The sequence below is a fragment of the Mustelus asterias genome, unplaced genomic scaffold (genome assembly GCF_964213995.1).
Source record: "Mustelus asterias unplaced genomic scaffold, sMusAst1.hap1.1 HAP1_SCAFFOLD_4205, whole genome shotgun sequence".
NCBI lineage: Eukaryota > Metazoa > Chordata > Chondrichthyes > Carcharhiniformes > Triakidae > Mustelus > Mustelus asterias.
The window spans coordinates 1-17529 of NW_027594150.1; the positions used below are offsets into that span (position 1 = coordinate 1).

Here is a 17529-nt window from a genome sequence, read left to right on the forward strand (position 1 = left end):
TGCTAAATTGCGCCTTAGTGTCCAAAGATGTGTGGGTTAGGTGGATTTGCCATGCTAAATTGCCCCTTAGTGTCCAAAGATGTGCAGGTTAGGTGGATTTGCCATGCTAAATTGCCCCTTAGTGTCCAAAGATGTGTAGGTTAGGTGGATTGGCCATGCTAAACTGCCCCTTAGTGTCCAAAGATGTGTAGGTTAGGTGGACTGGCCATGCTAAATTGCCCCTTAGTGTCCAAAGATGTGCAGGTTAGGTGGATTTGCCATGCTAAATTGCCCCTTAGTGTCCAAAGATGTGTAGGTTAGGTGGATTGGCCATGCTAAATTGCCCCTTAGTGTCCAAAGATGTACAGGTTAGGTGGACTGGCCGTGTTAAATTGCCTCAGTGTCAGGGGATTAGCAGGGTAAAAACGTGGTGTTATGGGGCCTGGGTGGGACTGTGGTCGGCGTGAGCTCAATGGGCCGAATGGCCCCCTTCTGCACTGTCGGGATTGTATGATTCTATGAAGTGTACCAATACTATTCCCACTGCTCAAAAGGATAAGGGGAGACTGTACCGTCAGTGACAGTTAGTCAATGCAAAAGAAAAACAGCTGATTTTATTACGGTAATAATCTGTGCAGTTAGCTCAGACGCGGGGGTGGGGTGGGGGGGGGGGGGGGGGGGGGGGGGAGAGGAGGAATTTGCTGTCGGTTACGCACGCTTCACTCTGGCGAGGGCAGGTGTTTAGCGTTCTGTGAGGTCATCGTTGAAATAGAGCAGGATAGATTGGCGGTAGATCTCAGGCTCCATCTGCAGCTCGTAGAATAACTCATCCTCATCGACAATGCCGTTGTCCTCCAGCGTCTTGTCCATTCGCAGCGGCACGCCGTTGTACTTCCACGTGTAGCTGGCCGCGTGAGCGTTGTAGTCCAGGTACCGCTCGAGAATGTCATTCACAGCCTCCTCGCCGCACACCTGCCATTTTGGGGGGGGGGGGTGGTGGGAGATAGAGGGGGACAAACGCAGGATGTACAAAACAAGCAAATACTTTGGTCTCGACTGCAATTTTCACGCCCGCCTCCCCCCCCCCCCCCCCCCCCCCCAGCCGTGCTTTCCAGCCGCTGAACTTATAGAGGTTTGGAAACAGGCCCTTCGGCCCAATTTGTCCATGTCGCCTCTTTTTTCAACCCCCCTAAGCCAATCCCAATTGCCCGCATTTGGCCCATATCCCTCCCTACCCATCTTCATCTAAACGCTTTTTAAAAGACAAAATTGTACCCGCCTCTACTACTGCCTCTGGCAGCGAGTTCCAGACACTCACCACCCTCTGTGTGTGTGAAACAAATGCCCCTCTGGACCCTTTTGTATCTCTCCCCTCTCACCTTAAACCTATGCCCTCTAGTTTTAGACTCCCCTACCTTTTTAAAAAATTTATTAGTGTCACAGGTGGGTTCACATTAACACTGCAATGAAGTTACTGCGAAAATCCCACACTCCTCTGGGTGGCACGGTGGTTAGCACTGCTGCCTCACAGCGCCATTAATTAGTCACAAGTCGGCTTACATTAACACTGCAATGAAGTTACTGTGACAGTCCAAAGATGTGCGGGTTAGGTTGATTGGCCAGGTTAAAAATTTCCCTTAGAGTCCTGGGATGCGTAGGTTAGAGGGATTAGCGGGTAAATATGTGGGGGTAGGGCCTGGGTGGGATTGTGGTCGGTGCAGACTCGATGGGCCGAATGGCCTCCTTCTGCACTGTAGGGTTTCTATGATTTCAATCCCCTAGTCGCCACACTCCTGTCCGGGTAACACTGAGGGAGAATTTAGCACGGACAATGCACCCTAACCAGCACGTCTTTCAGACTGTGGGAGGAAACCGGAGCACCCGGAGGAAACCCATGCAGACACGGGGGGAGAACGTGCAGACTCCGCACAGACAGTGACCTGAGCCGGGAATCGAACCCGGGTCTCTGGCGCTGTGAGGCAGCAGTGCTAACCCGCTGTGCCACCTTGCTTTACATGCACGCACACCAATATTGATTAAAGGGCGAATGTTGGCCAGGATCCCGGAGGAAATGGCCCGGTTCTCCACAATACCAACCCAGTCTGGCCGGAAGCTAGGAGCCTCCATTAAGCATCTTATCTGAAGGAGTCTGACAGTGCAGCACTCCCTCGGTAGGGCCCTGGAGAGTCAGTGTGCTGGGTTCTGGAGTGGGTCTTCAGCCAGGAACCTTGTGACTGTGAGGCGAGAAGGCTGCTACCATCTCAACCACAGCTCAGACGGTGGGAACATCACTAGTTTCAAAGAAAATTAACACTGAATGCACCTTCTACATTAGAACTCACAGAAAAAAGATTCTCTCCTGATCCCTTTTGAGCCTTTATAGATTATTACAGCGTTACTTCCGTCTCAGTTCCCTCCCTCTCTCTCTCAGGGAGATATCTGTACACTGACTGGTGTCTCTCAGTCCCCTCTCCCTCTCTCAGGGAGATATCTGTACACTGACTGGTGCCTCTCAGTCCCCTCTCTCTCTCAGGGAGATAGCTGTACACTGACCGGTGTCTCTCAGTCCCCTCTCTCTCTCTCTCTCTCAGGGAGATATTTGTACAGACTGGTGCCTCTCAGTCCCCTCTCTCTCTCTCTCAGGGGGATATCTGTACACTGACTGGTGCCTCTCAGTCCCCTCTCTCTCTCTCTCTCAGGGAGATATTTGTACACTGACTGGTGCCTCTCAGTCCCCTCTCTCTCTCTCTCAGGGAGATATTTGTACACTGACTGGTGCCTCTCAGTCCCCTCTCTCTCTCTCTCAGGGAGATATCTGTACACTGACTAGTGTCTCTCAGTCCCCTCTCTCTCAGGGAGATATCTGTACACTGACTGGTGTCTCTGTCCCCTCGCTCTCTCTCAGGGAGATCTCTGTACACTGACTGGTGCCTCTCAGTCCCCTCTCTCTCTCAGGGAGATATCTGTACACTGACTGGTGTCTCTCAGTCCCCTCTCTCTCTCAGGGAGATAGCTGTACACTGACTGGTGTCTCTCAGTCCCCTCACTCTCTCAGGGAGATATCTGTACACTGACTGGTGTCTCTCAGTCCCCTCTCTCTCTCAGGGAGATAGCTGTACACTGACTGGTGTCTCTCAGTCCCCTCACTCTCTCAGGGAGATATCTGTACACTGACTGGTGTCTCTCAGTCCTCTCTCTCTCTCTCTCTCAGGGAGATATCAGTACACTAACTGGTGTCTCTCAGTCCCCTCTCTCTCTCAGGGAGATATCTGTACACTGACTGGTGTCTCTCAGTCCCCTCTCTTTCTCAGGGAGATATCTGTACACTGACTGGTGTCTCTCAGTCCGCTCGCTCTCTCTCAGGGAGATATCTGTGCACTGACTGGTGTCTCTCAGTCCTCTCTCTCTCTCTCTCTCTCTCAGGGAGATATCTGTACACTGACTGGTGTCTCTCACTCCCCTCTCTCTCTCTGAGGGAGATATCTGTACACTGACTGGTGTCTCTCAGTCCCCTCTCTCTCTCTCAGGGAGATATCTATAGACTGACTGGTGTCTCTCAGTCCTCTCTCTCTCTCACTCAGGGAGATATCTGTACACTGACTGGTGTCTCTCAGTCCCCCGTCACTCTCTCTCTGAGGGAGATATCTGTACACTAACTGGGCTCTCTTAATTCCTGGAGAGATTTTTAACTGATGGATTTAAGACTTGGCTCTGAAGATGTATGTTCGAACACATTGATCAATGCAGTTATTTGTCAAACGTATTACTGCCTCTATTCATCGCAAGCATGTTTTATCCGTAATCCAACACACTCCTGACACAGTGACACCCTGCTCTGCCATCAGCGTTCTGCTAAACTCTGCAACTAACACCGGGATATGAAAATAAAAGCGGATGCTGGAAATCAGAAATAAAAGCTGAAAGTGCTGGACAAACTCAGCAGGGCTGGCAGCATCTGTGGAGAGAGAAACAGAGTTAATGTTTCGGGTCCAGAATGGAAGGGATTTAGAAATATGATGAATTATATCGTTGAAGACAGGGTAGAAGGTCAGAGCTAAGGAGAGATTGACAAAGATGCCACGCAGATAAGACAAGTGGAGCATTAACGGTAGCATTAAGGTCAAAGGGGATGAAGTGGAAATGATCGAGAGCTTCAGGCTTTTAGGTGTCCAGATCACCAACAACCTGTCCTGGTCCCCCCATGCCGACACTATAGTTAAGAAAGCCACCAATGCCTCTACTTTCTCAGGAAGCTAAGGAAATTTGGCATGTCAGCTACAACTCTCACCAACTTTTACAGATGCACCATAGAAAGCATTCTTTCTGGTTGTATCACAGCTTGGTCTGGGCTCCTGCTCTGCCCAAGACCGCAAGGAACTACAAAAGGTCATGAACGAAGCCCAGTCCATCACGCAAACCAGCCTCCCATCCATTGACTCTGTCTACACTTCCCGCTGCCTCGGGGAAAGCAGTCAGCAAAATCAAGGACCCCCCCACGCACCCCGGACATTCTCTCTTCCACCTTCTTCCGTCGGGAAAAAGATACAAAAGTCCGAGGTCACGAACCAACCGACTCAAGAACAGCTTCTTCCCTGCTGCTGTCAGACTTTTGAATGGACCTACCTCGCACTAAGTTGATCTTTCTCTGCACCCTAGCTCTGACTGTAACACTACATTCTGCACCCTCTCCTTTTCTTCTCTATGAACGGTATGCTTTGTCTGTATAGCGCGCGAGAAACAATACTTTTCACTGTATCCCAATACATGTGACAATAATGAATCAAATCCTTCTCCCCTATGTACTCTATGAACGGTATGCTTTGTCTGTATAGCGCGCGAGAAACAATACTTTTCACTGTATCCCAATACATGTGACAATAATAAATCAAATCCTTCTCCCCTGTGTACTCTATGAACGGTATGCTTTGCCTGTATAGCGCGCAAGAAACAATACTTTTCACTGTATCCCAATACACGTGACAATAATAAATCAAATCCTTCTCCCCTGTGTACTCTATGAACGGTATGCTTTGCCTGTATAGCGCGCAAGAAACAATACTTTTCACTGTATCCCAATACATGTGACAATAATAAATCAAATCCTTCTCCCCTGTGTACTCTATGAACGGTATGCTTTGTCTGTGTAGCGCGCAAGAAACAATACTTTTCACTGTATCCCAATACATGGGACAATAATAAATCGAATCAAGGGTGACAGACGGTGCTAATAGCAGCAGAAAGGCAGGATAACAGGATGTATTAACAGGAGAACAATTGATGAATGCAGTGTACCTCGATCACATGTTCTTGGCCTGTTAATGTGTTGATAATGCGAATGTCTCTCGTTTTCTTTGTTAAATGTCCAATCTCGTATTTTGAATCCTGCCACCACGGTACACCGAAGGCATTGCACCAATCGCTCATCGGAAAGAGGGGAGGGACGTGCACAAAGCGACCACGGGGCGTGTGGTACTTTTGGCAATTGGTCAGCTGGTCAATCTTGATGCGTATCTGGGTCGGAGAGGGAGGAAAGGAAGAGAGATTTCTGTTTTCTGCCGGAGTCGCTGTGGGAAACGTCGAAGCTGCGAGCGCGCAGAGGGGAGGGCGACGGCAGCGGAGGGAACGCACAGGCACCCACAGCACCCCACGCCTGGCCCAGCCTGCCGGGCCGCACCTCGGACTGTTCAGCCATCTCAAAACCCGTCAAATCAGAGCGGACGAGAGTCACCCTCCATCCTGAGGAACTGTGAATGGAGGAGGAGGTGACTGAGTCAATGGCCCGTGCCATTTACCCAATCGAGATGACTCATAAAATCCCTACAGAACAGAAGGAGGCCATTCAGCCCATCGAGTCTGCACCGACCATAATCCCACCCAGACTCTATCCCCATAACCCCACGCAATTACCCTGCTCGTCCCCCTGACACTAAGGGGCAATTTAACATGGCCAATCCACCTAACCCGCACATCTTTGGACACTAAGGGGCAATTTAGCGTGGCCAATCCACCTAACCTGCACATCTTTGGACACTAAGGGGCAATTTAGCATGGCCAATCCACCTAACCTGCACATCTTTGGACACTAAGGGGCAATTTAGCATGGCTAATCCACCTAACCTGCACATCTTTGGACACTAAGGGGAAATTTAGCATGGCCAATCCACTTAACCTGCACATCCTTGGACACTAAGGGGCAATTTAGCATGGCCAATCCACCTAACCTGCACATCTTTGGACACTAAGGGGAAATTTAGCATGGCCAATCCACCTAACCTGCACATCTTTGGACACTAAGGGACAATTTAGCATGGCCAATCCACCTAACCTACACATCTTTGGACACTAAGGGGCAATTTAGCGTGGCCAATCCACCTAACCTACACATCTTTGGACACTAAGGGGCAATTTAGCATGGCCAATCCAGCTACACATCTTTGGACTGTGGGAGGAAACCGGAGCACCCGGAGGAAACCCACGCAGACACGGGGAGAATGTGCAGACTCCACACAGACAGTGACCCGAGCCGGGAATCGAACCCGGGTCCCCGGCGCTGTGAAGCAGCAGTGCTAACCACTGTGCCACCTTTAAGATGGAATGGTAAGTGGTGGGAAATCTAGTCCCTCGCGAGACTGGCCGGGGAATCTAGAACAGGAGGATCAGCTCAGAATATGGGGGCTGATCATTTTGGACTGAGATGCAGAGAGATTTCTTCACTCATAGGTTTGTGAATCTTTGGAATTCTCTTCCCCAGAAGGTTGTAGATAGAAACATAGAAACTAGAAGCAGGAGGAGGCCATTCGGCCTTCGAGCCTGCTCCGCCATTCATTTTGATGATGGCTGATCATCAAATTCAATTTCCTAATCCCCCCCTTCCCCCCATATCCCTCGATCCCTTTAGCCCCAAGAGCTATATCGAATTTCTTCTTGAAATCACACAATGTTTTGGCCTCAACTACTTTCTGTGGGAGTGAATTCCACACATTCACCACCCTCTGGGTGAAGAAATTTCTCCTCACCTCAGTTCTAAAAGGTTTACCCCTTATCCTCAAACTATGACCCCCTAGTTCTGGACTCCCCCACCATTGGGAACATTCTTTCTGAATCTACCCTGTCTAATCCTGTTAGAATTTTATAAGTTTCTATGAGATCCCCTCTCACTCTTCCAAACTCCAGTGAATATAATCCTAACCGACTTAGTCTCTCCTCATATGACAGACCTGCCATCCCAGGAATCAGCCTGGTAAACCTTCGCTGCGCTCCCTCTGTAGCAAGGACATCCTTCCTCAGATAAGGACACCAAAACTGCACCCAATACTCCAGGCGTGGCCTCACCAATGCCCTGTACAATTGCAGCAAAACATCCCTATCCCGATACTCCAATCCTCTCACTATGAAGGCCAACATACCATTTGCCTTCTTCACTGCCTGCTGTACCTGCACGCTTACTCTCAGCGACTGATACACGGGGACTCCAAGGTCTCGTTGAGTATCCACTTCCCTCAATTTACATCCATTCAAGTAACCATCTGCCTTCCTGTTATTGCTACCAAAGTGGATAACCTCACATTTATCCACATTATACTGCATCGGCCATGCAGACGCCCACACACTCAACTGGAAAAACACAGCAGGTCTGGCAGCATCTGCGGGGAGAGGAGAGAGGCTGATGGGACTGGACAGGCTAGATGCGGGAAGAATGTTCCCAATGTTGGGGAAGTCCAGAACTAGGGGGTCGCAGTCTAAGAATAAGGGGTAAACCATTCAGGATTGAGATGAGGAAGAACTTCTTCACTCGGAGAGTTGTGAACCTGTGGTATTCTCTACCACAGAAAGCTGTTGGTTTAAGGTTTATTTATTAGTGTCACAAGTCGGCTTACATTAACACTGCAATGAAGTTACTGTGAAAATCCCCTAATCACCACACTCCGACGCCTGTTTGGGTAACACTGAGGGAGAATTTAGCACGGCCAATGCACCCTAACCAGCACGTCTTTCAGACTGTGGGAGGAAACTGAGGCATTGAGTTTAGGAGTTGGGAGATAATGATGCAGCTATATAAGACCCTCGTCAGACCCCACTTGGAGTACTGTGCTCAGTTCTGGTCACCTCATTACAGGAAGGATGTGGAAATGATTGAAAGGGTGCAGAGGAGATTTACAAGGATGTTGCCTGGATTGAGTGGCATGCCTTATGTGGATAGGCTGAGGGAGCTTGGTCTTTTCTCCTTGGAGAGACGTAGGATGAGAGGTGACCTGATAGAGGTGTATAAGATGTTGAGAGGTATAGGTCGGGTGGATTCTCAGAGGCTTTTTCCCAGGGCTGAAATGGCTGCTATGAGAGGACACAGGTTTAAGGTGCTGGGGGTAGGTACAGAGGAGGTGTCAGGGGTAAGTTTTTCACTCAGAGGGTGGTGGGTGAGTGGAATCGGCTGCCGTCAGTGGTGGTGGAGGCAAACTCGATAGGGTCTTTTAAGAGACTTCTGGATGAGTACATGGGACTTAATAGGATTGAGGGTTATAGGTAAGCCTATATATAAGCCTAGGTAGGTAGGGACATGACCGGCGCAACTTGTGGGCCGAAGGGCCTGTTTGTGCTGTAGTTTTTCTATGTTCTATGAAACCGGAGCACCCGGAGGAAACCCAGGCAGACACGGGGAGAACGTGCAGACTCCGCACAGACAGTGACCCGAGCCGGGAATCGAACCCGGGTCCCTGGTGCTGTGAGGCAGCAACGCTACACACTGTGCCGCCCCTAGGGGCCACTTCGTTAGATATGTTCAAAAGGGAGCCTCCTCTTGTGGCTAAAGAGATCAAGGGGGTGTGGAGAGAAAGCGGGAATGAGATACCGAAAGTGCACCTTGATCACATTGAATGGTGGGGCAGGCTCGAAGGGCCGAATGGCCTCCTCCTGCTCCCATTTTCTGTGTTTCCAGTCCCTGTGACTCCGCCTCAGAGCTGAGAAATTGGAGGTGCAGCCCAAGACCAGCCGCGGTCGGACTGAATGGTGGGGCAAGCTCGACGGGCCGAATGGTCAACTCCTACTCCGACCTCCGGTCCCCCTGAGGTCCCGTACTTACATCTTTCCGTTCCTCATCAAACCAGTGGCTGATGTCCTGTCCCGCTGCCTCTAAAACGGGCCTGAGCAGAATGTCACCTGGATGAGAACGAGAGAGAGAGAGAGAACAGAATCAGTCCAGACAGGGGACACAACCAAAGATCCCAAATTCCATCTGCGTCTTCCACAAAGGGCTGGTTGGGCAGCACGGTGGATAGCACTCAAAGAGAGAAACGGCTGGAAAATCTCAGCAGGTCTGGCAGCGTCTGTAAGGAGAGGAGAAAGCTGACGTTTCAAGTCCAGATGATCCTTTGTCCATTTTTTAAATTGGTAGATAGTCTATTGATTTGATTTGATTTATTATTGTCACATGTATTGGGATACAGTGAAAAGTATTGTTTCTTGCACGCTATACAAAGCATACCGTTCATAGAGAAGGAAAGGAGAGAGTGCAGAATGTAGTGTTACAGTCATAGCTAGGGTGTAGAGAAAGATCAACTTAATGTGAGGTAGGTCCATTCAAAAGTCTGACAGCAGCAGGGAAGAAGCTGTTCTTGAGTCGGGTTGGTACGTGACCTCAGACTTTTATATCTTTTTCCCGACAGAAGAAGGTGGAAGAGAGAATGTCCGGGGTGCGTGGGGTCCTTTATTGTGCTGGCTGCTTTTCCCCGAGGCAGCGGGAAGTGTAGACAGAGTCAATGGATAGGAGGGTGGTTTGCGTGATGGATTGGGCTACATTCATGACATTTTGTAGTTCCTTGCGGCAGAGCAGGAGCCCAGACCAAGCTGTGATACAACCAGAAAGAATGCTTTCTATGGTGCATCTGTAAAAGTTGGTGAGAGTCGTAGTGGACATGCCAAATTTCCTTAGTCTTCTGAGAAAGTAGAGGTGTTGGTGGGGCTTTCTTAACTATAGTGTCGGCATGGGGGGGACCAGGACAGGTTGTTGATGATCTGGTCATTTAAAAACTTGAAGCTCTCGACCCTTTCTACTTTGTCCCCGTTGATGTAGACAGGAGCATGTTCTCCTTTACGCTTCCAGAAGTCAATGACAATCTAATGGAGGCAGAAAGGTCAAGGAAGGGAAGAGAAGTGTCTGAGATGGACCAGATGAAGGCGATGGAGGGGTGGAAACTGGATGCGAAGTTGACGAATTTTTCAAGGTCTGGACGAGAGCATGAAGCAGCACCAAAATAGTCATTGATGTACCGGTAAAGGAGTTGTAGGGAGAGAACCAGAGTAGGCCTGGAAGAAGGAATATTCCACATACCCCATTTTTAAAAAGACAAGCGTAGCTCGGACCCATGCGGTACCCATTGCTACTCCTTTGATTTGGAGAAAGTGGAATGAGCTAAAGGAGAAGCTGTTGAGAGAGAGAATGAGTTCAGCCAGGTGGAGGAGAGTGGTGGTGGATGGGAGTTGTTCAGTGGTTAGCGCTGCTGCCTCACAGCGCTGGGAACCCGGGTTCGATCCCCGGCCTCAGGGCACTGTCTGTGCGGAGTCTGCACGTTCTCCCCCCCGTGTCTGCGTGGGTTTCCTCCGGGTGCTCCGGTTTCCTCCCACAGTCCAAAACTTGTGCTGGTTAGGTGGATTGGCCAGGTTAAATTGTCCCTTAGTGTCGGGGGACTAGCAAGGGTAAATGCGAGGGGTTATGGAGATACGGCCTGGGTGGGATTGTGGTCAGTGCAGACTCGATGGGCCAAATGGCTTCCTACTGTTCTACTCTGTGATTCTATGAGTTAGACACCTTCCCTGTCACCAATTCTGAATGTGGAGATGCCGGCGTTGGACTGGGGTAAACACAGTAAGTCGTCTCACAACACCACGGCGGCACGGTAACACAGTGGTTAGCACTGCTGCTTCACAGCTCCAGGGTCCCGGGTTCGATTCCCGGTTCGGGTCACTGTCTGTGTGGAGTTTGCACATTCTCCTCGTGTCTGCATGGGTTTCCTCCGGGTGCTCCGGTTTCCTCCCACAGTCCAAAGATGTGCGGGTTAGGTTGATTGGCCAGGTTTAAAAAATTGCCCCTTAGAGTCCTGGGATGCGTAGTTATGGGATTAGTGGGTAAAATATGTGGGGGTAGGGCCTGGGTGGGATTGTGGTCGGTGTAGACTCGATGGGCCGAATGGCCTCCTTCTGCACTGTAGGGTTTCTATGATTTCTATGACCAGGTTAAAGTCCAACAGGTTTATTTGGTAGCAAAAGCCACTAGCTTTCGGAGTTAGAACTCCCACTCACCTGACGAAGGGGCAACGCTCCGAAAGCTAGTGGCTTTTGCTGCCAAATAAACCTGTTGGGACTTTAATCTGGTGTTGTGAGACTTCTTACCAATTCAGAAGCCAGGCACGGAAGCATCAGAGAAAAGATTCCAAGTCTGCAGGAGAAGGAAGATGCCAAGATCTGGAAGTCATCGCAAAAAGGGACGCTGGAATTCATCTGGCAGGTAGGTAGAATTAAGGATCTTATTGTGAAGGACCCTCTTGGGTCTAGTGACCACAATATGGTCGAATTTCTGATTCAGATGGAAGAGGAGAAAGTTTGGTCTCAAACCAGTGTCCTCTGTTTGAACAGAGGGAAATATGATAGGATGAGGGATGAATTGGCTAAGGTAGACTGGGAGAGCAGGCTGGCAGGTAGGATAGCTGAGGAACAGTGGAGGATTTTTAAGGAGATCCTTTTCAGTTCTCAGCAAAAATATATTCCAGCAAAAAACAAGGATTGTAAGAAAAGGGAGAACCAGCCGTGGATAACGAAGGAAATAAAGGAGAGTATTAAAATAAAAACAGCTGCGTACAGAGTGGCCAAAAATAGTGGAGAAACAAGTGATTGGGAAAAATTTAAGAAACAACAAAGAGAGACTAAGAAAGCGATAAAGAAAGGAAGGATAGACTATGAAGCTAGGCTAGCAATTAATATAAAAAATGATAGTAAAAGTTTTTATAAATATATAAAAAGGAATAGAGTGGCTAGAGTGAATGTTGGACCCTTGGAGGACGAGAGGGGGGAGTTAATAGTGGGAAATGAGGATATGGCTGAGTCTTTAAATAAGTTTTTTGTGTCGGTCTTCACGGTGGAGGACACAAATAGTTTGCCAAATATTAACGATAGAGGGTTGGCAGCAGGAGAAATACTTAATACGATTAATGTTACCAGAGAGGCAGTGCTGGGTAGACTAATGGGACTGAAGGTGGACAAGTCCCCGGGTCCGGATGGAATGCATCCCAGGGTATTGAAAGAAATGTCAGAGGTAATAGTGGATGCGTTAGTGATTATTTATCAAAACTCGTTGCATTCTGGGGTAGTGCCGGTTGATTGGAAAACGGCTAATGTTACGCCGCTGTTTAAAAAAGGAAGGAGACAAAAGGCGGGTAACTATAGGCCGGTCAGCTTAACGTCTGTAGTAGGGAAAATGCTGGAATCCATTATTAAAGAGGAGATAGCAGGGCATCTGGATAGAAATGGTTCGATCAATCAGACGCAGCATGGATTCATGAGGGGAAAGTCGTGCTTGACGAACATGTTGGATTTTTATGAAGATGTGACTAGGGCGGTTGATGGAGGAGAACCGGTGGATGCGGTGTTTTTGGATTTCCAAAAGGCGTTTGATAAGGTGCCCCATAAAAGGCTGCTGAAGAAGATTAGGGCACACGGAGTTGGGGGTAGTGTGTTAAAGTGGATTGGGGACTGGCTATCCGACAGGAAGCAAAGAGTCGGAATAAATGGGTGTTTTTCCGGTTGGAGGAAGGGATCGGTACTCGGGCCGCAACTGTTTACCATTTATATAGATGATCCGGAGGAGGGGACGGAGTGTAGGGTAACGAAGTTTGCAGACGACACAAAGATAAGTGGAAAAGTGAATCGTGTGGAGGACGGAGAAGATCTGCAGAGAGATTTGGACAGGCTGAGTGAGTGGGCGAGGATATGGCAAATGGAGTATAACGTTGAGAAATGCGAGGTTATACACTTTGGAGGAAATAATAACAAATGGGATTACTATCTCAATGGAAACAAATTAAAACATGCTACCGTGCAAAGGGACCTGGGGGTCCTTGTGCATGAGACGCAAAAGCCCAGTCTGCAGGTACAACAGGTGATCAAGAAGGCAAATGGGATGTTGGCCTATATTGCGAGGGGGATAGAATATAAAAGCAGGGATGTCTTGATGCACCTGTACAGGGCATTGGTGAGGCCGCAGCTGGAATACTGTGTGCAGTATTGGTCCCCTTATATGAGGAAGGATATATTGGCATTGGAGGGAGTGCAGAGAAGGTTCACCAGGTTGATACCGGAGATGAGGGGTTTGGATTATGAGGAGAGGCTGAGGAGATTGGGTTTGTACTCGTTGGAGTTTAGAAGGATGAGGGGGGATCTTATGGAGACTTATAAGATAATGCGGGGGCTGGATAGGGTGGAGGCGGAGAGATTCTTTCCACTTAGTAAGGAAGTTAAAACTAGAGGACACAGCCTCAAAATAAAGGGGGGTCGGTTTAAGACAGAGTTGAGGAGGAACTTCTTCTCCCAGAGGGTGGTGAATCTCTGGAATTCTCTGCCCACTGAGGCGGTGGAGGCTACCTCGCTGAATATGTTTAAAGCGCGGATGGATGGATTCCTGATCGGTAAGGGAATTAAGGGTTATGGGGATCAGGCGGGTAAGTGGTACTGATCCACGTCAGATCAGCCATGATCTTATTGAATGGCGGGGCAGGCTCGAGGGGCTAGATGGCCGACTCCCGCTCCTATTTCTTATGTTCTTATCTTACAACAGCGACTCGGCACCTCGAAGCACTCTGCAGCCAAATCAAATAGTTTTTGCCACTGTTGTGAGAAGCGAAACGTGGCAACCCGTCTGCACACAGCAGAATCCCACAAACAGAAACGTGATCGTGGTAGGGAAAACATAGAAACTTGAAGCAGGAGGAGGCCATTCGGCCCTTCGAGGCTGTTACACCATTCATGATGATCATGGGCTGATCAAATTCAATGTCCCGATCCCCTTCCCCCCATATCCCTCAATCCCTTTCACCCCAAGAGCGATATCTTATTTCTTCTTGAAATCACACACAACGTTTTGGCCTCAACTACTTTCTGTGGGAGTGAATTCCACACATTCACCGCCCTCTGGGTGAAGAAATTTCTCCTCACCTCAGTTCTAAAAGGTTTACCCCTTATCCTCAAACTATGACCCCCTAGTTCTGGACTCCCCCCACCATCGGGAACATTCTTTCTGAATCCACCCTGTCTAATCCAATCGGCTTTAGCAATGTTGGTTGATGGGTAAATGATGGGGAGGTGGTGCTGTGTCGGTACTCTGTGGAGTTTGTTTTGAAGTTTATTTATTATTGTCGCAAGTAGGCTTACATTAACTCTGCGATTAAGTTATTGTGAAAATCCTCCAGTCGCCCCACTCTGGCGCCTGTTTGGATACAGTAAGAGTTTTAACAACACCAGGTTAAAGTCCAACAGGTTTATTTGGTAGCAAATACCATTAGCTTTCGGAGCACTGCTCCTTCGTCAGATGGAGGGGAAACCTGCTCTCAAACAGGGCACAGAGACACAAAATCAAGTTACAGAATACTGATTAGAATGCGAATCCCTACAACCAACCAGATCTGAAAGATACAGACAATGTGGGTGGAGGGAGCATTAAGCACAGGTTAAAGAGATGTGTATTGTCTCCAGACAGGACAGTCAGTGAGATTCTGCAAGTCCAGGAGGCAAACTGTGGGGGTTACTGATAATGTGACATAAATCCAACATCCCGGTTTAGGCCGTCCTCATGTGTGCGGAACTTGGCTATCAGTTTCTGCTCAGCGATTCTGCGCTGTCGTGTGTCGTGAAGGCCGCCTTGGAGAACGCTTACCTGAAGATCAGAGGCTGAATGCCCGTGACCGCTGAAGTGCTCCCCCACAGGAAGAGAACAGTCTTGCCTGTTTGGATACACAGAGGGAGGAAACTGGACCACCCGGAGGAAACCCACGCAGACATGGGGAGAACGTGCAGACTCCGCACAGACAGTGACCCAAGCCGGGAATCGAGTAACCACTGTGCCATTGTGACGCCCCGATGCACTCTATGAACGGTATGCTTTGTCTGTATAGCTGCACAAGAAACAATACTTTTCACTCTATCCCAATACAGGTGACAATAATAAATCAAATCAAATCCATCTTCCGTCAGGAAAGAGGAAACAAAAGTCTGAGGTCACGTACCAACCGACCCAAGAACAGCTTCTTCCCTGCTGCCGTCAGACTTTTGAATGGACCCACCTCGCATTAAGTTGATCTTTCTCTACACCCTAGCTATGACTGTAACACTACATTCCGCACTCTCTCCTTTCCTTCTCTATGAACGGTATGCTTTGTCTGTATAGAGCGCAAGGAACAATACTTTTCACTGTATCCCAATACATGTGACAATAATAAATCAAATCCTTCACCCCTATGTACTCTATGAACGGTATGGTTTGTCTGTATAGCACGCAAGAAACAATAGAATCATAGAATCCCTACAGTACAGAAGGAGGCCATTCGGCCCATCGAGTCTGCACCGACCACAATCACACCCAGACCCTACCCCCATATCCCTACATATTTTACCCACTAATCCCTCTAACCTACGCATCTCAGGACACTAAGGGGAAATTTTAGCATGGCCAATCAACCTAACCCGCACATCTTTGGACTGTGGGAGGAAACCGGAGCACCCGGAGGAAACCCACACAGACACGGGGAGAACGTGCAGACTCCACACAGACAGTGACCCGAACCGGGAATCGAACCCAGGTCCCTGGAGCTGTGAGAGAGTAGCGCTAACCACTGTGCCACCCCACGTGTATTGGGATACAGTGAAAATACTTTTATCGGTATCCCAATACATGTGACAATAATAAATCTAATCAAATCCATCTTCCGTCGGGAAAAAGATACAAAAGTCTGAGGTCACGTACCAACCGACTCAGGAACAGCTTCTTCCCTGCTGCTGTCAGACTTTTGAATGGACCGACCTCGCATTAAGTTGATCTTTCTCTACACCCTAGCTATGACTGTAACACTACATTCTGCACCCTCTCCTTTCCTTCTCTATGAACGGTATGCTTTGTCTGTATAGCGCGCAAGAAACAATACTTTTCACTGTATCCCAATACACGTGACAATAATAAATCAAATCCTTCTCCCCTATGTACTCTATGAACGGTATGCTTTGTCTGTATAGCGCGCAAGAAACAATACTTTTCACTGTATCCCAATACACGTGACAATAATAAATCAAATCCTTCTCCCCTGTGTACTCTATGAACGGTATGCTTTGTCTGTATAGCGCGCAAGAAACAATACTTTTCACTGTATCCCAATACATGGGACAATAATAAATCAAATCCTTCTCCCCTATGTACTCTATGAACGGTATGCTTTGTCTGTATAGCGCGCAAGAAACAATACTTTTCACTGTATCCCAATACATGGGACAATAATAAATCAAATCAAGAGTGACAGACGGTGCTAATAGCAGCAGAAAGGCAGGAGAACAGAATGTATTAACAGCAGAACAATTGATGAATGCAGTGTACCAGGTGCTATAGCAATGCAGCTTTGCTGTTGTTTGATTTCCCCCCCCACCCCCACCCCCACCCCCGGGGCAGTTTACCTGTAAACTGCTCCGCCAGGGGGGTCAGGTCATAGACCTTGCCCAGGAAGGACACCCACAGGTCGTCCACGCTGTTGTGGGCGGCCACCTCCCGGCTGCTGTAGTAGCGGGAGTGCAGCATGGTCGCGGTGGCCCGGTCCACCTCGCTCGGCGTCGCCATGGCAACCGCCTACCCGGGCTTGGGGCGGGGGGAAGGAGGACAGCGAGAGGAAATGGCTGCCGGAGGAGGTCCTCCGAGTGACGTTGACCGGGTCCTCCAAGCGACGTCGGTCGGTCCTCCGAGTGACGCGGCCTGATCCTCCCGCTGACGTTGCTCCGCCCTCCGAGTGACGTGTCACCAGTCCTATGAGTGACGGGTACAGATCCTTCGAGTAACATCGCCCGGTCCTCCGAGTGACGTCGTTCGGTTATCCCAGTGACGTCTCATGGTCCTCCGAGTGACGCTTCCCGGTCCCGAGAACTACAACATCCGGTGTCTGGAACTACAATTCCCAGCAGGCCGCGCGCGGCCGTCCACTTTTACTTCAGTCGCTGAAACTCGGCCGCTTTTAATTTATTTTTTATTCATTCGGCGGCAGCGTTTAGTGATCGTTTCCCCCTTTTCCCTTCACCCGCCCCCTGCCCGGCCGCGCGAGCCGGGGTTTCCCCTGTGTCTCTCTCCACCACAGTCCAACTGGCGCCAAGATGGCGGATCCGCCATTGGAGGAGAGAGAGAAAGAGGTAAAAGAGAGAGAGAGAGATAGGTACAGGAGAGAGAGAGAGAGATAGGTACAGGAGAGAGAGAGAGAGATAGGTACAGGAGAGAGAGAGAGAGATAGGTACAGGAGAGAGAGAGAGAGATAGGTACAGGAG

General features: G+C 49.2%; 1 protein-coding gene across 2 annotated transcripts; it reads right to left on the minus strand.

Moving 5' to 3' along the window:
- Positions 1-573: 573 nt before the first annotated feature.
- Positions 574-16933, minus strand: cyb5d1 (cytochrome b5 domain containing 1). 2 transcript variants are annotated; one of them, XM_078208687.1, is made up of 4 exons: positions 16678-16932; positions 9056-9132; positions 5272-5490; positions 574-951 (listed from the first exon to the last, which is right to left on the minus strand). In XM_078208687.1, exons 1-4 carry the CDS (start codon positions 16835-16837, stop codon positions 721-723), a joined length of 687 nt encoding a protein of 228 aa, XP_078064813.1. In that variant the 5' UTR covers positions 16838-16932; the 3' UTR covers positions 574-720. The 2 variants fall into 2 exon arrangements, with proteins under 2 accessions (XP_078064813.1, XP_078064812.1); XM_078208686.1 differs by lacking the exon at positions 5272-5490 and having other exon boundaries at positions 16678-16933.
- Positions 16934-17529: the final 596 nt, after the last annotated feature.